This window comes from Equus quagga, chromosome 1, assembly GCF_021613505.1.
Source record: "Equus quagga isolate Etosha38 chromosome 1, UCLA_HA_Equagga_1.0, whole genome shotgun sequence".
Lineage (NCBI taxonomy): Eukaryota > Metazoa > Chordata > Mammalia > Perissodactyla > Equidae > Equus > Equus quagga.
Genome location: NC_060267.1, coordinates 16,843,601 through 16,863,573, shown reverse-complemented (window position 1 = coordinate 16,863,573; position 19,973 = coordinate 16,843,601). Strand labels below are relative to the sequence as shown.

The window sequence follows — 19,973 nt, the reverse complement described above, 5'->3', positions numbered from 1 at the left end:
TTCACAGAGAGAGGTGAGGACACATCTGGAATAGAGGAAATAACCTTAGAAATCAACTCTAGAGAGACAAAGTGTGCTCTGGAAGTTACTACCCTCACCTCTGCCTTTCCTGTGCTAGCCACTGAATTGACTTGCTGCCCCCTCACCATCTTGTACCTCAGTTCCTAATAATACTGCTGCCTTCTCCAACATTAGGTTCCCCTTTCCTTTTGCCTTGTTTAAAGTTAAAAATAGCTCTGAGGCCTCCACACCTGGTTCAAAATGATCATGTACTCTGTGGCAGTAGAGAGTTGTTTCTTTGCAGTACCCATCAGGACCCAGTATAGCCTTCCAGAGTTCTCAGTTTGTACATTTCAGTAAGTTTCATCCGAAGCTTCCCTTTGTCTTCCTCCTTTCCTTTGTGCTATAGGCTGTGCCCTTTCTGTTTTGTCTGTTAGTTGAAGCCACACCTCAGGCAAGTGCTATCTTAAAAGATTCATTTAAAGTTTCTGTCTGTTCAGAAATTACCTCAAGCTCTCCATTTCTTTGACAGGTACACGTTCACAGGGATTTATACATTTGAATCACTAGTGAAAATCATCGCAAGAGGTTTCTGCATAGATGGCTTTACCTTTTTACGGGATCCATGGAACTGGTTAGATTTCAGTGTCATCATGATGGCGTAAGTTCTCTGCTTACTTTATCGGTGTTCTGAGTATGATTACGTGTGTATGATTGTACTCCTGGGTGTGTTTGTGAGTGTGAGTTTGTGGGCACAGTTGTATGACGAATTAATGAATAACCACATAAGGCTGTACAGGCTTATGCCTGTGACTTGCTGGTGAGGGCCTCTTGTGGTTCAGGCAGTGATAGTGTGTTTATATGGGAGAAGGTAAGCAGAGGCTTTATAGCTGGGAGAGAAAGCAAGAAGTGATTTCCCGTGGACACTCCCTCATGTTTTCTTCCTGCTTATAACATGTACCAAGGCTTACACACTTATCACTAGGGGGCCTCGGTGAAGACTTGAAATCCTTTAAATGTAAACCTTAAGTTGAAAATCAGTTTCCTGGGTATGTTATATCACATGTAATTTCATGAGGCTGGCCAGATTTTGCAGACCACAGAGCAGATTTCAGAGTCAAAACATGAGCCAAGGTATCCAAATTGGTCACTTCCTAAAGAGTTATTGACCAGAACTTCCAACTATTGCAAGAGAACAGTGTAACTCCATATAGGTATGCTAGCTGCTCTTGGTAATTTGTGTTGTTTTAACAATGAACATGTGTCTCTGGGAAACTTAACTGATGATAGAGGGGTTATAGCAAACTTTATTATTTTTATTTCCAGGCTGGGAAAGTACTTTGTGGTTTGGTAGCGGGTAAGGGTGTTGTCTAGATTTTGTGTGTGTGTGTGTGTATGTATGTGTCCGCGCATGCGTGTGCGCACGCGCAATATGTAAGAGATTGAGTGCATTTGTATGTACGGCTCTGAGCATCAGATAGAAAGATGTGTTTCAACTGTAAAATGTGAATGAATGACATGCATTGAATATTTGAAACTGGAGCTTCGACTTTCTGTTATATTAAGGTAATTTCTAGCTTTCCAGAACTATGAATGCACATTGCTGTTCATTTAAAATTTAAGTGTCCCTGCTGGTGATAAAATGGGCGCTTAACACAATATTTGCTCTGATCCCATGATCTAGATTTTCCTGAGCCGTGCTTCTGTATGTCACAGGCTAAAACTTTATCTGTAGGGATGACTGCAAAAATATGCAGACAACTCTTGGATAACTCGTATATACAGACATTTAGGCATGTTTTGCCATTGCCCACGAAGGAGTTATTTTACTGTAGATTTGTTTCTGTGAGGCTCCTGCTGCATAAATTTGTCTCTTTTTCCTAAAAAATTGTTCACAAAACTTGGGGACATAAGGCTTTGCTGGCCTTCCTCCTAGCTGTCCTTTTTACTAAAAAAAAGTGAATGGACCGAGAGTAGTCATTCTGATTGGGGTCTGCACATCACAATGCTGATTAAGAGAGGAAGCCCCCGGGACCTCCTGGTTCTAGCAGTTCTTTCAAATATACTGTTGAATTCTTCTTGCCCAACTGAGAAAAAAAATGTGTTCTTTAAATGTTTTTACTTTGAAACTTTTCTTTTTCAAGGAAAAAAATGAAATCATAGCTTATATATAAGACCCATTCTTCCCCCCCGTTCTCAACCCCTCGCCCAGTGGTACCATTACAAGTTAACTTTGGTTTGATTCTGCAGGTATATAACAGAGTTTGTAAACCTAGGCAATGTTTCAGCTCTACGCACTTTCAGGGTACTGAGGGCTTTGAAAACTATTTCGGTAATCCCAGGTAAGATGGCCCGGGGTTGGTGTTAGGTGTTGGGTTAGGGCCCTGACGTGACGTATTGTACTTTTTGTTTTGTTGTGGTTTTGTTTTTTTTCCTTTGGTGTTTGTGTTTGTGTCTGTGTTTGTCATTTGTGTCTGTGTGTGACCTCCCTTACTACAGATATGTGACAGAGTTTGTGGACCTGGGCAATGTCTCAGCGCTGAGAACATTCAGGGTTCTCCGAGCTTTGAAAACTATCTCTGTAATTCCAGGTGAGAAAATTTAAGCACAAGACTGACTTGGCCTCATCTCCTCTTTCCCCTCCATTCATTTTGTCCACCACATTCTAAACTGGTGTCAGCACAATTGACATGGCCTTGCATTCCGCATGTTTTCCTGGGACACATTCTCTGGAATGACCCTTTGATCTTTAGGCAGCTTCTCTGACAGTGCTTGCCAGGCATGCAGCCCCCATTCCATCCATGCTTTGAAAAAGCACGTGCTTAAGAATCACTTGGATCTTACAATATCTGAAAAAATTGTCACAGAGCTAGCTGTCTCTTTGAATATAAATCATTTGCTTCCTGGCCTCATGGAATTACAGTAATTTTAACATTCACCATCATTCCATTGCTTGTGATTTCTAGGCTTCCTATGGCATGGTTTGCTGATGGGATGTTATTTGAAGAATTGTACTTTTATTGTTAATGTGTCAATGGAATTATTTAATCACAGAAGAGACCTACCCATTAAACTAGTCCAGTGTTATAGATGAATTTAAGAGCTTTGGAGTTAATGAACTGAACTTGAATAACCACTGTCTATCACATTCTGTCACTGTCTGTTTCACTGGAATAAGAACCAGTAGACATCTACTATCCATATATTCAGAGATGTTCTCAAACATAAATCCCAATGAAAGCTTAAGCAGGTGCCGTTAAAAAAAATAAAAGGTAAGATAACATACATCTAAATGTGTGGGCAAACAAAAAGTACAGAAACTTGAGAAGGAAAAAAAGGAATCAGTGGGTGGTTGAGAGGTACTTGATTGACAGTCACTTTAAAATTTTTGCCTGTTTCTTTTTGGTCCTGGTTGAGCCAGCCCAGTGGTTCTTAACCTTTTGAAGGTTTTGGATCCTTTTGAGAATCAGATGAAAGTTTACAGACGCCCCCACTGAAGCCCATCTATGGACCCCAGGTTAAGATCCCTTAATTTAATTGAAACCCTCGCTACTGGGTAATACTTAACTATTCTTCTAAAGACCAGACGTGAAATCTGGAAGGAAAGGCCTTTTAGTTGGTCCTGCGAGCCCGAGGTGGACTGGCAGTAACGCAGCAGAAAGCAAGACTGTGCTGTTGCCGCTTGGACTTTGGCTGTTGTTCAGGGGTTTTCAGGGAAGACTGCCAAGAGACCAGGCTTTCCACTGCGGTTCTGTAGAAACAAGGACATGAAGAACAGAGGCATCCTATTCCTGGCCTCACGTGGCTCTTCTCCTTGTGGCTGACTCAGAAATATTCCTCTTTTCCCCTTTTCAACATTATCTTAATATCAGACACCAAGAGAGGCAGACTCCTGGAGAGAGCAGACTCGGAATGTGGCTATTGAGAACCTCAAGGACCGTAAACTTCCATTTCTCCATTTACAGATTTGGGCCATGAAGTGGGCCCATAATTTGGGCCCTGCTAAAAATGAATTCCTTTCCTTTTAGCAATGGTAGCTTACTCCTTATCAATCAGATATTGGATGTCAGTTGGAGTATATTCTTTGTGGCAAAAAACTGCAGCCCTGACTGATCAAGGTTTAGTTTCTGGGCATTTTAAATAAATTTGACAGAAAACCAAGCTCCTTCTCCAGGCAGCCTCCTGCAGCTCCTGATGGTGGCCTAACCCTCAGGCAAGCCTTGTCTTATTTTTCAAGGCATCTGGAGCACCAAATCTTTACTTTCGTTTTTCTTTTGGTGGCTCTCCTCCTCTGGCCTCTTTTAAATGTGATCCCGTGTTTTCTACTCCCTTCCCCCAGTGCACTCCGCAAGGCATCTGTCTCTTTATGTTCTTGTGATCGCAAAACTTCTTTTCCAGAATTAAATTGGAAAGCTGTGTTCTGTTCACTAACTAGGGCAGCAGATGCTATCTCTGGTCTAGCTCTTAGCTTCTGTCTCTGTCTCTGCTATACGGTTAATTTCTGACCCCGGCATTTCTGCAAGGTAACTCTTGACTGATGTCACATTATTTATCCTTAATACTCCAGTACTACATGTATATATATATAAACTTTATAAACACAGTGCCTGGCCCGTAGTAGTGCTCCATAAATGGCAATTTTAGTAGTAGCAATTATTATCACAAAGAAGAAACCAAAACCCAAAGACAGGGTTTGTATCAAGATTTAGACATCACAGTTTGAAATAGATTCCTGGATTCCTATTTCTAGAAGCACCTCCAGTTGAGCTGGCTTTGGGAGGTTAACTGGGATGGAAAATAACTTTAAGGGATTCTAAAGCCAGTATTAGATCACTATCAGTGAGTGGTATAATTGATACTTAGATTAAAGTGTGACTTTTAATCCCCAGTCCTTTTGCTCGCCTTTCTACTTATAGAGGGCTATTGTCCTGTTCCTACCTACCTGTTACCCAGGTCTCCTTCCAGGTAGGAGCACCAGCCTATGAGTCAGTAGACGTGGGGCCAGCTCTTAATTGGAAATCCAGATCATTTCGGCTCCACTGTCACAGAGCTGGGCCATAGTTCCCTCTTAGTAAAAACCATTGTTTTCATACCAAGTTTCCTCATGGATCACTTCAGTGGAATTGTTGCTCTCTTTGCCTTCTCCTGTTCCCAGTTTGATTATAGGCTTCTGCCAAAGCTGCCAGAAACAAGTGAGAGCAACCACAGAGCTGGCACGGGGTCTGCAAGATCTCACAGAGCTCTCAGCTCCCTTTTTGAGAGTTTTCCCTTTCCTGGAGCACTCACGCAGCTCACCTGGGCTGACACTGGCCTCCCTCTTAGCACCTTTGGTAGATACTCTGAATGTGTCAGGGCTGCCAGCACTTGCGGAAAATGGGAGACCACAGCCCATCGGTTAGCTCCAGCCTTTTGGATAAGAGGTGCTTTGATTTACAGCCTTCTTGTAGTTTAGAAAAAGGCCAAACCCACAATCTGACCCTCTTTATTTGCTAACTCAAGACCTGGATACGTCTCATTCATGGTTTCCCTCCTGCTTCAGAGGGCTTGACTTGAAGAACTTGAAGAACTGTGCATGCAAGCTCTGTGCTAAAAGGGTCACTTGTAGGAGGAGACCTTTTCTAAATTTTCTTTGGTCTGGAATTTGCCGGGTTCAACTTGAAATTCAAGCATTCCGTGTAGAAATTCATATGTCTTAAAACGTTTGTTTTCCCTTTGTATTTATGTGGTGCCCAGGCACAGAAATGAGCTTCTAAGTGACTTTGTCAGAAGTTTCATCTTCTGCCTACTTTGACCATGTGCCATAGAACTGACATGGCCAGAGATTGGCTAGAAATCTTAGAGCATGTGACGTGGGTTTTTCTTAGAGAGTAGCACTTAATGGTGTAAATAAAACCAGCTAGGAGGGCCTCACTTCTTAGTTCCCTTTCATATCCATCATCATTTAAATGACTCCCCAAACCTCTACTTCTCTTTTTGTCAACACTGATTTAATATCATTTTCCTCTCTTTAGAGTTGTAATTTCTTGATTATTTTTCTCTTGGATTTTTTTTATTTCTCCGCTTTTATTTCTGTTACTTTCTCTCTTTACCTATGGTATCAGGTAAGAAGCAGGAAAAATGATGGGCCCTTCTCATTCCCACCCCAGTTTTCACAAGAAAGTATTTTCTTTAAATTTATGCATTATGAATATGGCAATTTCTGCTGCCTAGCGAAGGGGGATAGAAAGTGTTTCAAAACTCTGTTCAGACTCACTGTTTCTTTTAAAGTATTCTAGCTGTTAATTTAGTTGCTTTTGTATTTCTCCTTTCCCCACTTTGCTTCTCAGAAAGGATAACTGAAGTTTAACACAGTGGTTCTAAGTGGAAAAACATTGGAGACTCACAGGATCCCACTGCCCCCGCTTTGAGAGCTAGTTTAGTTTTGGTCAGACTTTGATATGAATCTGGTCTTGAGTAAAAAAATCGACAGCCCCCAAATCCCGCCCAAATTACTCTTGATCTGAAGAGCCTTCAAGAACTGTCATTGTGAAGATTGAATCTGCAGGAGGAAGGTTGACCTGGCACAGCCTTACTCCGGGACTTGTCTGGACCAGCCAGACTTTGGGAATTGGGGAACTGTTCTTTTCTCTGGGGTGAGAACTGCTTGTTACTACTATTGAGGCCTGTTCCAATGTTAAATTTGTAGGAGAATTGACTCACGTTGCTTCAAACCAGTTAGATTTCTCGACTTGAGCCACAAACTAGGAAATATAAATTTATTTTATTTACCATCTGGCATCACCGTGGTGGAAGATCCCGGCATGCGTGGCTGATTTCTCTGGACTTAGCACGTAAGCAGGCTCTGTTCATTTGTTCAAGGGATTGCTGGGCGTCATGAACGAGGTTCAGAGGTGCCTTTGGAAACAGAGTGGAGTAAAATTCTGTGGCAGTAGCTTCACCTGTTTCTCAGAATTCCCTAAATGTCCAGCTTCTTCTCTGGTAGCTGACCTTTCCGTACATGGGGTCCAGCTGTCTTTTCTTGTTCTGTAGTAAATGAACTGCTTCTGCTCAGGCACATCCCAATACTAGTTACTCTTAGCCTTTTCCAAGAGTTCTCCCTGTCCAACTTGCCCCCACGTGGCTTCTGTTGCACACTCTGTTGTGTAGGAGTCGTTTGAGCGAGCATTCTGCTCTGCTCTGGGTAATCGGTTTTCAGTGAGTATCTTGCTTGTTCTGGTATGTGGTGTTGTGAGCCAATAGAAGAAGCAGGACAACTTCTCCTCACAGCCGGAACAGTGGCATTCTCCATTTTTCCCTGTGTCAGGTCAGGAATTCTACCAGCAGCTTCTTACGTTCATTGACGTGTGTTGGTGGCAGCAGGGAGCACTTTTACTTGGCTGCATTTACTAGCATGTGGCAGCCACTGCTGGCAAGACTGCAGAACTTGATAAGAACTGCATCGATGGTGTCATCTCCATAAATTGGCATTGATGTCTGCAAATGTGGTCATTCGCAATTATCAACCCTAACAGGAAAGAAGAGTCTTGGCTGAGTGTATAATCCAGGGTCCTTTTTCATTTAACATTGTGTGTAATCGTGTGCCTACCTTCAGTTGCAAACACTAAGCCTCATCACCTTTCTTCCTCATCTGCCTTCCTCTGATTTTCTCCTGCCGATCTGGATGAGAATCTTGGAGAGTAATCTTTTTAGAGAGCTATAGTTAGTGTTGTTTAGTGATTGTTCTTGCTTAACTAAGATTTGTTTCCCTGAGCCCCTATGAAGTATAAGTAGCTGAATACCATTTCCAACTTGTTTCTCCTTTAAACTTCTTGAAAGCTGGAAGAACTCTCACCAAGAATTTGATCTAAGTCTCAGACTTCAAAACAAAACTCTTGAAGAATCTTTCTCTTTTTTAGCTTTCTGACCTCATGTTTGCAGATATCTGCAGCAATGACGTCTATTTTATGGAGAAGAGATGTTAAACCAGCTCATTGTGAGTGTTCAGGTTCATCCCCAGGAAAGTGATGAGGTCCGTATAGGGTTGGTACATTAGTTGAGCATCTCTGGTTGCAACTGAAAGGATACAGAAGTTACTTCAGGGAATCTAAGGGCTGGAATGCTTTCGGTCTTCCGGAAGCCAGTGAAACCAGAATGCAGAGCCAGAAGGCCCCAGATAGCAGGAAGTACTTTGTCTTTCTCTCTCTTCTCTCCATGTGTCTATTTCCTCTGACTCTTAGCGTGCTGACTTTACGTCTCAGACGTATCCTAGTATATTGACAGAACATGGCTACCACTTAGCTCCCAAATTTATATATTATCACTCCCACCACGTGAAAAGACTACTGGACTGTCTCTTGTTCCATTCCAAATTCCTGGAGGAAAGGGTCTGGATTTAGGTCAGATGTTCATTCTGATGTCTATAACCTACTAAGAGAGGGTCACTTCCTATAAACAAGGCTGCTGGGAGCCCACCCTTGTGGAACAGGGGATAGTTTGAGCCTTGTGGCCTGGATTTCCTATTACATGGGCTTGGAACTGTCCTGGGAGTTCCCAGCTCAGGAAAATCAGATTAGACTCATGCTAAACTTATATGTTAAAATGTTTATTTGTTTGTTTATTTATTTGTATCACAAATGCATTCGTTTGACTATTTTGTAGTATTATACTCTTGTTACTAATACAGATGATAGCTTACAGCTCATTTTTCAATTTATTTAAAATAGAAAGAGACTTGAATGATCATCCAGTGTTCAGAGAGGTGATTGTCTGAACCATTCAGGAGAGATGGCTGTATAAGCTCTTTGTAAAGAAGTCCAGGAAAAAAGAAACTTTACAGCCATTCTTCAGTGACTTTTTCAACTGTTCTTTGTTTAAATCACTCTTTGACTTTGAAAACAGAACTGTATAATTTTAGGAGATTAAAATTGAATTATTGACCCAATATAGACCTGCCTCAGCTCAGCCCAATATAATGAAGGACTTTTCTATTCCTCAGCAACTTATGGAAATAAGTTCCATAACCCTGGAGCAGTTTTTATGTCTATGGCTGCCTTCTATTTTATACCACCAATACCTTCTTGTGGTTATGATACAATTTCCCAGGGCCTAAAGAATAAAAGATTGAAATTTCAATAATCTCGAACAAGTGAATATCTCTGCCCCTGTTTTTAAAGACTTCTGGAGAAGATTCTTCAGCTTCTCCTCCACTGCCCACTGCCACGTACTCCTGTGTTTATCCCCATTCTGTGTATGGGGAAGTGAGACCTTAAATTTGTTCTGAAACACAGTGGATCATAAATAGTGGCTGAGCCAAGACCAGAATTCCTGCTTTCTGATTCTCTGTCTGGTGCTCTTTCTGCACAGCCCTCTGAGGAGAAAGGGAATCAGGTTAGAAATGCCTGGGTCCTGGAGCCCAGACAAGCTCTTCCTAATCCCTTCGGTGGCCGCAGTCTCCATGGAAGTCCCATCTGTAAGAAAGCACAGGCCTTTGCACACTTTTGTATCTCTGCAGTCTAACTCTTGGCTCTTTTTTCCTTAATTTCTCTTAGATCCCTCTCAGGCTATCTGTTTGAGAGGAAAGAAAATTTCTCATTCATTTACTCTTTCAATAGAAATATATTAAGTGCCTGCTTTGTGCCAGGTCCTGTGGTATGCCCAGCATCCTTTATTACTATTGGACTCACCTTTGAAAATTCTAGGTGGTCACTTGCAAAATACAGCAAAAGAAGGGTCATGTCCACATTGCTCGTTAGAGCACCGTCGTGCGAAGTTAGCCATGCAGTGTCGGTATCCCAGTCATCTCTCTTTGGGGAGGACAACATGTGTATAATAGTGATGGCTGACAAGCGTGAAGTGCCAGGTACTGTCCTTGGTGTTTTACATTCATGGTCTTATTTAAACCTCACAACAACCCAGTGAGGTTGGTATTGCAAATATCTTTTTATATTTGAGTAAACTGAGGTTCAGACAAAAAAGGTTAGCATTTGAGTCATTTACTGTGTACTAGGCATTTGTTAAGTGTTTATATGAATCGTGCTTAATCCTCACAACAGCTCTATCATATTCAACTGTAATTATCCCCACTTTAAAGATGAAAAAACTGAGATTCCAAAGGGTTAGGTGTATTGCTGAGGTCACACAAGTAACTGGTATAACTTGGTTAAGATTAGTAATTATCTACCCAGCCTCACACTTCAAACCCAGGATTAGAATTTCCCTTGAATTTCAGTCCGATATTCTTGTCTTCAGAAGTGGGTCAGGGATGAGATCCCCTTGGGGGGTTGTGTGTCCAGGCTCTGCTTCTGCCTCCTGTCCATCCTGGCGCCCTGGCGCCTATGAGTGCTGAGGGCTTCACTGGCCGTGTCCTGTGGATGGTCTGATGTCTGGGCGTGCCCAGGAGAGCCACATGTAGACTCAGTTGTGACCCAAACATCGTGAACCCACAACCATGTTTTTCTGTATCTCCCTCCTGTCACCGATCTCTCCCCATGCAGTTAAGAAATCTACCTGCAGGTTCAAATTTGAACCAGCAGCTTGCATTTAAACCTCAAATTCAAGCGGGCTATATGGGTTTTTTTTTTTTAATTTTGTTTTTAATCTAGGACAGAAAAATGGTCAGTTGTAGAGAATAGGGCATGTATGTGATACAGAGAAGGTGCGTTTTTAAGTGGAAAGATAACCCATAAATACTGGATTGATAATAATTAACCTTTTCAATACACTGGCGTTTCTAGAGCTCTTGGGAAAATGTTATTGGACCTTCACACTTACTGGCTTTAACTTCCCAGTAGTTCTCTTTCCAACCTAGAAGCCTCCTCAGTCCCTGAGTTTTCCAGTTGTTTCTTCAGCTCATATTTACTGAGTACCTGCTGTGGGCTAAGCAATATAGATAAAGCTGCGAACAAGACAGACGTAAATAATTAATTACAGCTATGATAAATGCTACAGAGCAAGGTAGAAGGTGCTATTAAAATATTAATAATGATGGAGGAGGGAGAAGAGTGGTGAAGTCAGGGAAGGCTTTCTGGAGGAATAGCCGTTCACGCTGAGACTGCAAGGATGACTAGGAGTTAGGCAGGTAGGACAGGGGAGTGGAAGGAAGCATTCCAGGCAGAGGGAACAGCATGCATGAGGGCTCTGAGGCAAGTAAGAGCTTGACTCATTTGAGGAGCTGAGAAGCAGTCAGAGACGGGAAAGTACTTCCAGGAAGAAAAGAGCCACATGTTGGAGAAGGAACTTTCTTTTGCTATTAAAAAATTATTGACTTAAGAATTGATACTTCTGGAAAAATGAATAATATTGCTGACCCATTATCATTCTCATGGTATAAAAGATAAAGTGGCTGTGGGGAGGAGTAGAAACCAGTAGCTAAGAGGGCGGCTGGGGGAGGTGGGGAGGGCTCTGGGGTGACTCTGATTCTGGGGGTTCTGTCTCCTCAGGTCTGAAGACTATTGTGGGCGCCCTCATTCAGTCCGTGAAGAAGCTGTCAGACGTGATGATCCTGACAGTGTTCTGCCTGAGTGTTTTTGCCTTGATCGGGCTGCAGCTGTTCATGGGGAACCTGCGGAACAAGTGTGTGGTGTGGCCCATAAACTTCAACGAGAGCTACCTTGAAAATGGCACCAAAGGCTTTGATTGGGAAGAGTATATCAACAATAAAAGTAGGTGGCCCCTCCTCTGCAAGAGGAGAAGGAAGAGTCTATCTCTAGTTTATGTGGTCAGAAGTCACCGCTGGGCTTTGAAAAAGTAGTTGGGGCTGGAAAGGAAAGCGGGTACCTCTGGGGTGGCCTAGCGAAGCTCTTCCCTTTCCTCAAGGTGGGATTGTGCTCAGAAGCTCCGGAACACCAGCCCTCACTCCCTCTCTCTCTTTTCTCCCCCTTTAAAATCAAAAATGAAACGTTCTGCCTTTTTCACCTGTACCCCTAAACTTTTGCTTTGAAAATCAGGCTTAGAAGCTTGATAAAAAATCCTTTTTTCCCCTCACTGGGTTACCTGAGATATTTAAATGTTTAGTTCAGAATATGCCTGGTAAGCTTGCTTACTACTAAGACCTTAGTAATCGATGTGGTCTCGGGAGTCAGGTAATCTGGTCGCTCCCGAGGTGAGCGACCACTGATCCTGTTACAGTTAAGGAGTTTTAGTAATTTCATTTCAGGAACCAGAGCGCTTGGGTCTTACGCTAAGGAGCATTTGGTGTGGTAGTACTTCCATAAAATAATGGGAGAAAGTTAGCAAGATGACTGTTGGTGACTCTTGAGGAAATCCAGGCAGTTAACTAGCCATCAGGAAATGTGGCAAAGAGGATTTCAGAGACACATACAGGAGAGGGAAACGTGCCTTCTAATTTAAAATAGGATGTGGTAACTAGTGACCAGGGAGGGTTTCCAGCTTGTCTTTGGTAAAGAGAAGTTTTAAGGATAGACGGATAAAGTTGTATAAAGGGATAAAGAACTCAGAAAATTCACTCTTCCTCCCCTCTGATTCAGGTACCAGAACCTGGCGTTTAGATTTGGAGTATGAGTGGAAGTCAGGGGTCTGTGAAAAGAACGTGGCATTAAGGGCTGTATGGCAGCACTTTTCATTTTTAAATATATATGTAGGAAAATAATTAACGGGAAAGAATTCTCATCAGGTTCCACTGCTGTCAGAGAAGATGTATATGAGCTAAAATCAATAGCTGTTTCCACTGGGGCTGATTAGGGACAGTGTGACCTTATTCTCTCATTCACTTGAATCTGCCGTATTCATTTCCTGCCTCTTCAAACTTTTCTAGCGAATTTTTACACGGTTCCTGGCATGCTGGAACCTTTACTCTGTGGGAACAGTTCTGATGCTGGGTAAGTAGCTCACCTAATTTTATTCTCATCCCTTAAAATAATGTGTCAAATGAAAACGGGCAATATTTTCACTTTTCTTTGTGCTCATGTAGTACCCTAATTGAGTCTACATATTGGTTGACTCAGATTTTCTTTCTGTTTCATATTTGTCCATCCCAGGTTGACATTTCACTGGTAGTTGAATGTCCCTGTAGTCTCAAGCCAAAATCAAAGATGGGAAAGACTAAGGATAGACTCTGTAACACCAGATATCTTGCCTGTCTCTTGTAGACTCCTCTCATTCTGTTGTAACACAGTTGATAAAATGTAGAGTAAGGACACTGTTTGGCTAGTAGGTTAGCACCCAGGGATGACCCCAAATATTCTAAGGCTTGACAGCGTGGATGAGGGAAAAGAGTAGTAGCATTTTTTCCCACTTTTTTTTTTATTGTGGTAAAATACACATAACGTGAAATTTACTCTCTTAACCATTTTTAGGTATATAGTTCATTGGTATCGAGTACGTTCACATCATTGTGCAATTATCACCACCATGCGTCTCAAGAACTCTTCATCTTCCCACACTGAAGCTGTACCCATTAAACACTAACTCCCCATCTCGCCCTTCCCCCAGCCCCTGGCAGCCAGCATTCTACTTTCTGTCTCTATGATTTTGACCATTCTAAGTACCTTATGTAAGTGGAATCATAGAGTATTTGTCTTTTTGTGACTGGCTTATTTCACTCAGTATCATGCCCTCAAAGTTTATCTATATTTATAGCATATGTCAGAATTTCCTTCCTTTTAAGGCTGAATAAGATTCTATTGTATATATATACCACATTTATTTATCCATCCGTCAGTGGACACTCGGGTTACTTCCACGTTTTAGCTATTGTGAATAATGCTGCTGTGAACATGAGTGTAAGCCATACAATTTGAGTCTTGATTCTGCTGCTTCTTCCTCTAAGACTTTTGGCAAGCCATTTAACTTATGTAAGCCTCAGTTTCTTCATATATAAAATGGATTTAATGAGTCATGTTCTCCCTTCCTCAAAGGGTTATTGTAAGGATCCAGTTGGATAACATACATGAAAGTGCTCTGTAGACAGAAGGCTGTATAAATGTAGGGTGTAGTGTCATTATTCAGAGTATGTTGGTCCTCTAGGAACTGGTGTTTTAAGATGACCATGACCACTACAAGTCCATTTAATTTCTGTATTGAAGTAGATACTGGAAATTATGTTGAAATGAATATCAGATGACACTAAAAGAAGAAGAACTGTTGTAACTAAGGTCATGAAATCCTCAGTATGACGCAGAGTTGTCACAGTGAGTGTTAAGAGAACAGAGATGATTAAGAGGAACTTCCAGTCATTTGTCATTTGGGATCATAGCTAAGTTGAATTTGGTTGAATTGCACATTGATACGAACCTAGGATAGTCGTTCTCAAATTTTGACTTGCATAAGAATCACCTGGCATGCCTCTTAAAAACGCAGATTCAGGTGCCGGCCCAGTGGCGTAGTGGTTAAGTTTGTGCATTCTGTTCGGTGGCCTGGGGTTCGTGGGTTCCGTTCCCAGGCACGGACTTACACATTGCTCATCAAGCCATGTTGTGGTGGCGTCCCACATACAAAATAGAGGAAGATTGGCACAGATGTTAGCTCAGTGACAATCCTCACACACACAAAAATGTGCAGATTCATGGATCCCCTGTCCAGAGCTTATATTGCTAGGTCTTGGGTAGAGCAGAGGAATCTGCATTTTAAGAGGCATGCCAGGTGATTCTGGCCCTAGGCTGTCCCTAGGACTTCTTTTTTGAAAAATGGAGCTGGCTACTTTGTTTCTTTCCTCTTTTTCTTTTCTTTCTTTCTTTTTTTAATTCCTGTTTGTTGGCCTGGCTCTATAGTTGATTATTATTATCTCCATAGTCATGGAGATGACTTGCAGCTGATGACTGGGTAAAATTATGTTGAAAAGCCTGGAACTTCCCCTTCTTTCTTCAGGCAATGCCCAGAGGGATACCAGTGTATGAAAGCAGGAAGGAACCCCAACTATGGTTACACGAGCTTTGACACTTTCAGCTGGGCCTTCTTGGCATTATTTCGCCTTATGACCCAGGACTATTGGGAAAACTTGTATCAGTTGGTAAGTAGTCCTTCTTTTTTGAGTGTTCCCTCTTTTTCTTTGGTGATAGAACTTGCATGAGGATATGTGGGGTTGGGGGCATTCTGCGTAAGACCTTTAGTAAAGACATTATACAGGATCTTAGGATGGTATTTCTCAGAGCCAGCTGGTTTGCAAAATTAAGTGAACTCTCCCAGCTCTCGTCTCTGTTTCTTGAATGCTCAGTCACGCATAGCTGTAGAGGCTCAGCCTCGACAGCCTCTTGCCTGGCCTGGGAATCTGCTCTCTCTGCCTCCTTCTTGTTGTTTCACCGGCCCCTCTGCAGTAGTTTTCCTTTTAGATATTTTGGGCTTAGGGAATCTTTTTAAGAAATATTAATTAAACATTGTGCTAAACACTATGCTAGTGCTAGAATTACAAAGATGAGGTTCCTATCCACAAGGACCTTGGCGTCTCAACATATCAAAATGTTTGAGATTTGTAACACATCTGGACTTGTTCAAGCAGGTTGTGACAGATTAAAAAAAAAAGGGTCAGTACCATTCTACTCTAGTGACTTTGGGCAAGTCATTTAACTTTGCTGGTTGTGATGGAGAAGTTAGTCTAGGTGATTGCTGAGGGTCTTCTAGCTTAGAAATTCTACAATCATCCATTGTTTCCATTTGAACTGGCATTTGATGATGCCATTTTGAGAATGAGAAACATGTCCCACTCAGGCATGAAGGAACCTCTTTAATGGAAGCTTCTAATTCTATTCCCAGGGAATTCTTACTTTCTGTTGGACAGCTTAGAGTTCCCTCAGGTTCAGATCTGTCTCATGAAATATTTGTGGTTGATGCTAAGTTCCATTACGTATTTGTGGTTGAAAAGAATAAAGATGAAAATTAAGCAATAGTGGGTCACATATATATAACCTAAAACCCTGTTGTTCTTTTTTCTCTTTTATTTAATTGTGGTCATAGTAGTTTATAACATTGTGAAATTTCAGTTGTACATTATTATCTGTCAGACACCATATAAATGTGCTCCTTCACCCCTTGTGCCCAACCCCCACTCCCCTCCCCCTGGTAACCGCTAAACTGTTCTCTTTGTCCGTAAGTTTGTTTATGTTCCACAAATAAGTGAAATCATATGGTGTTTGTCTTTCTCTGTCTGGCTTATTTCACTTAACATAAAACCCTCAAGGTCCATCCATGTGGTTGCAAATGGGGGCAGTTTTGTCTTTTTTTATGGCTGAGTTGTATTCCATTGTATATATATACCACAGCTTTTTTATCCAATCATTGGTAGATGGGCACTTGGGTTGCTTCCACGTCTTGGCTATTGTGAATAATGCTGCAGTGAACATAGGGGTGCATAAGTCTCTTTGTATTGTTGATTCCATTGTTCTTTGATGTTTATTTGCTCCTTCCTAGCGAAAGGAATAGTCCTGGCATCTTCCTTCTTCTTTTCTCCCCACTATCCTTTATGTCATATCTCTCTTTAAGCATATTATTAAAGGATAAGGAAGATGTCACTCAAGATGACAACTTCCTGTGACTTGGACCTGATTCTAAAGATGGAATTTGTCTGTTAATTCTCTTTGAGGACCAGTAGATCAACGAACTGAAGTCTTGTATTCTTTTCTTTATACTTGTTTTAGATCCAACTGACAGATACAGTTCTTAGCACAGATCATTTTTTCCTTTAAAAAAAATGAGGCATTTTTCTATGAAAGGAGTATATTAGGAGTATCTGGAAATGGAAGAGGACCTTTTTTGTCACAATGAATGAGAGGTACTACTGACATTTGCTGTGAGTTGAGGATAAGGGAGGCCATTCGGCCATTGGGGGAGCGATGTGTTCTGCAGTGTGAAGGAGTGCCACACAATGAAGGGCTGCCCTGTTCAAAGCGTAGCAGTGCCCCTACAGAGGAACGTTAGCCCACAGGCTGTTTTCAACCTGGTTCATTTGATACACATGACTCAGAAAATGGTCTTTGTCTTTACAGACCTTACGAGCAGCTGGGAAAACATACATGATTTTCTTCGTCTTGGTCATCTTTGTGGGTTCTTTCTATCTGGTGAACTTGATCTTGGCTGTGGTGGCCATGGCCTATGAGGAGCAGAATCAGGCAACCCTGGAGGAAGCAGAGCAGAAAGAGGCTGAATTCAAAGCAATGTTGGAGCAGCTTAAGAAGCAGCAGGAAGAGGCACAGGTTGGTGATCCATTCCTTGGAATAGTCCTTCCTGCCAGGTGGCCGTGACTGAGGCCCCATGTGATTGCCACTCCAAGTGATCCTTTCTAGGCACATCATCAAATAGAAATCATTGATCTGATTAAAATAACCCAAGTAACAACTACAGATGTTTGGTTTAACTATTCTGTTTGTCTTAATGACCAAATTATTTGTCAATATGATCTTTTTTCGAATTTCTCAACTGTTCAGTGTTCACCTGCTATGACAGCTGGGGTGAAAAAAAGTGGCCAGAGCAGCTATATGGTGCTTCGTGTAAGCATAGCCTTTTTCTTGAGGAAAACATTCTCTGTGGTCAGAAAAAGTATTGATTGTAATTGTAGAGTAGATACAGGTAAAATATTAAAGTAAAATTTGAGAGACAAATTTGTCATCTCACCATCCTAACACTTTACCTTTTAATCCTTATCCAAATAAACATGTATTTTTGCGCTGTTGGGCCCAGAATGTATAATATAGTTTCTTAGCATTCATTTTCAGAGTTGCCCAGAAGGGATCCTTTGGTCCCAAGAAAGCAGCCAAGCTCTTGTCTGAGACACTCAAGAGAATAAATCCAGAAGTTCTCACCACTGGGTTCTGCTCTGATTATGTAGGGCTGTGTGCTGCGACACAAATTCAACTAGGCAATGGAAACAGCCAGGCCCTGGCCACCGTCTCCTCTGACAGGCTGGTTTTCCTTCCTCCTTTTTTACCTCCTTTCGCTATCTATGGGAAGGAAATGACCTGCACTAATTGCTTGGCTTTGGGTGGCCCCAGTTCATTCTGATCTGGCCTGTTGCTCTGGCTTCTTCCCTAGGCTGCTGCAATGGCCACTTCAGCAGGCACTGTCTCCGAAGACGCCATAGAGGAAGAGGGTGAAGAAGGGGGAGGCTCCCCTCGGAGCTCATCTGAACTTTCTAAACTCAGTTCCAAGAGTGCCAAAGAAAGACGAAACAGGAGAAAGAAAAGGAAGCAAAAGGAGCTGTCTGAAGGAGAGGAGAAAGGGGATCCTGAGAAGGTGTTTAAGTCAGAGTCAGAAGATGGCATGAGGAGGAAGGGCTTTCGGCTGCCGGACAACAGAATAGGGAGGAAGTTTTCCATCATGAATCAGGTAAACTCTTTACACTGGGACAAATAAGCCTAAGAAATTCTGGTATTGCTAATCTCGCTTGATTCTTGCATTCCCCTTTGGTCTCACGTTCCCAGACCCCTCCCTGCATCTTCAGCCTACCTTTCCCCTCCGTGCTCCATGTTGTCTCCTCCTGGAGGAAGTGTTACCGGCTTATTAGGACCATTCTCTGCTCTGACCCTGCCCCCCCCTCCTCTGCTCGAAAGCCAGCCTCAAGACACTGGGATCACTTTGGCAGACTTGCTTCAGCAGTAAAGTCTTCATCACAGCAGCAAGCCTTATGTTCTAAAACATAGAGAAGAACTCTTAGCATCTGAACATCAGAATTTAGCTCAAACACCTCTGTTTAAGAATTACATATAATTGTAGGTTAAAAAAAAAAGTCATGAAACTCTTTGGGTCACCTTATTTGAGTGTGGCAAATTCTAGTAATTAATTATTCTAGATAGATAGTGTCATGCTGATAAATTATCCTATGGTAGATTAAAAGCCTCCAGTTTTACCTATGTTTGATAAATGAGGAAACTAAGAGAAGAACAGAGGAGAGAACTTATAGATAATTATTGAGCATTCGATTATTATAAATATCACATAATAGATATTTTTGGATTTCAAAAAACACCACCAAAATCCAATTCTTAGGCCATTTAGTTGCCCCATTTTAAAGAAATGCTGCAAAGTTTGTAAGGTTTGGAATAAATTATAGTTACTGGTTATGGCAGTATATCCAGTGTCTTTTCTTGTTTCCCAGAGATGATTCATTTTGCCTGTTCCTTGCGTCTCTCACCTCCTAGTTGTCTTTTACTAGTTCTGTTCATTTTATCACAGCAAAATTTCTTGTGTCCATGCCCTTCTTTCTATTCCTATTAATCCTATCTTGATTCAGACTTTTGTATTACTTTGTTCTGCTGCAGTTATCTGCTGCAGTTTCATTTCCTCCAGTCTTTCTCCCTCTCCTTTATGTTTTATATACTGTCAGCAGATCGCTCCCTAAAACATGGCTCTGCTTATTCATCACCAAGAAGTTAGGGAGTGCCTGCCACATGTCAAGGATTGTGCTAGGTCCTGGAGATTAAAAGGTGGTTAAAACGCGATCCCTGCCCTGGGGAGCTTACAGTGTAGATGAGCAGCCATATACATTAAAAAATTATTTATATAATGGCATCGATGGTATTATTCCATAGTTGAAATATGCTTTGGTGTTTTAGAGGGCACAAATCTATCTTAACCTGGAGTTTCAGCAGAGATTTTCTGGGGAAGGTAAAAATGGATAAACAGGAATTAGTCACATAATATATGTGTGTATTGGTGAGGCAGCAGTAAGACAGAAGAAAGGACATTCCAGGTTTGGAAGAAAAGTACGTTCCAGTTAGGACATCCCAAGTTTGAATTATTTGTTGGATAACCAAGTAGAGAGGTGTTTTAGACACAGACAGTCAAATGATAGCTCATTTGAGTCTGAGGTTTTGAGCTGTGAGGTGGTGATTGAAACCATGAGACGTGATGAGATTGTATATTCAAAGAGATTGTGTCAGGTGCAAGAACAGTGGGCCCAGGACACAACTGCAAACGTTCATGAGTGTCGCAGGTAGAACTCATGAAGGAAAACAAATGAACGGTCATCAGAGATGCTAAGAGAACCAAGAGTTCAGTGAAGCCAAGAGAGCACAGGGTTGGAGAAGGCAGGAGAGTGATCAATGGATTGA

General features: G+C 41.8%; 1 protein-coding gene across 11 annotated transcripts in view; it reads left to right on the top strand.

The window, feature by feature from the left end:
- Nucleotides 1-19,973, top strand: part of SCN8A (sodium voltage-gated channel alpha subunit 8) — a 115,539-nt gene that overhangs the window by 24,969 nt on the left and 70,597 nt on the right. For 4 of the 11 annotated variants that reach the window (XM_046664104.1, XM_046664077.1, XM_046664094.1 and 1 more), the window contains exons 4-10: nucleotides 533-661; nucleotides 2,500-2,591; nucleotides 11,418-11,639; nucleotides 12,752-12,815; nucleotides 14,803-14,944; nucleotides 16,914-17,120; nucleotides 17,956-18,249. In XM_046664104.1, the coding sequence (XP_046520060.1) occupies nucleotides 533-661; nucleotides 2,500-2,591; nucleotides 11,418-11,639; nucleotides 12,752-12,815; nucleotides 14,803-14,944; nucleotides 16,914-17,120; nucleotides 17,956-18,249 (1,150 nt within the window). Of the gene's footprint in view, nucleotides 1-532; nucleotides 662-2,250; nucleotides 2,343-2,499; nucleotides 2,592-9,726; nucleotides 9,839-11,417; nucleotides 11,640-12,751; nucleotides 12,816-14,802; nucleotides 14,945-16,913; nucleotides 17,121-17,955; nucleotides 18,250-19,973 lie in introns of those variants that run through there. The other 7 variants (XM_046664111.1, XM_046664084.1, XM_046664068.1 and 4 more) reach the window with 4 other exon arrangements.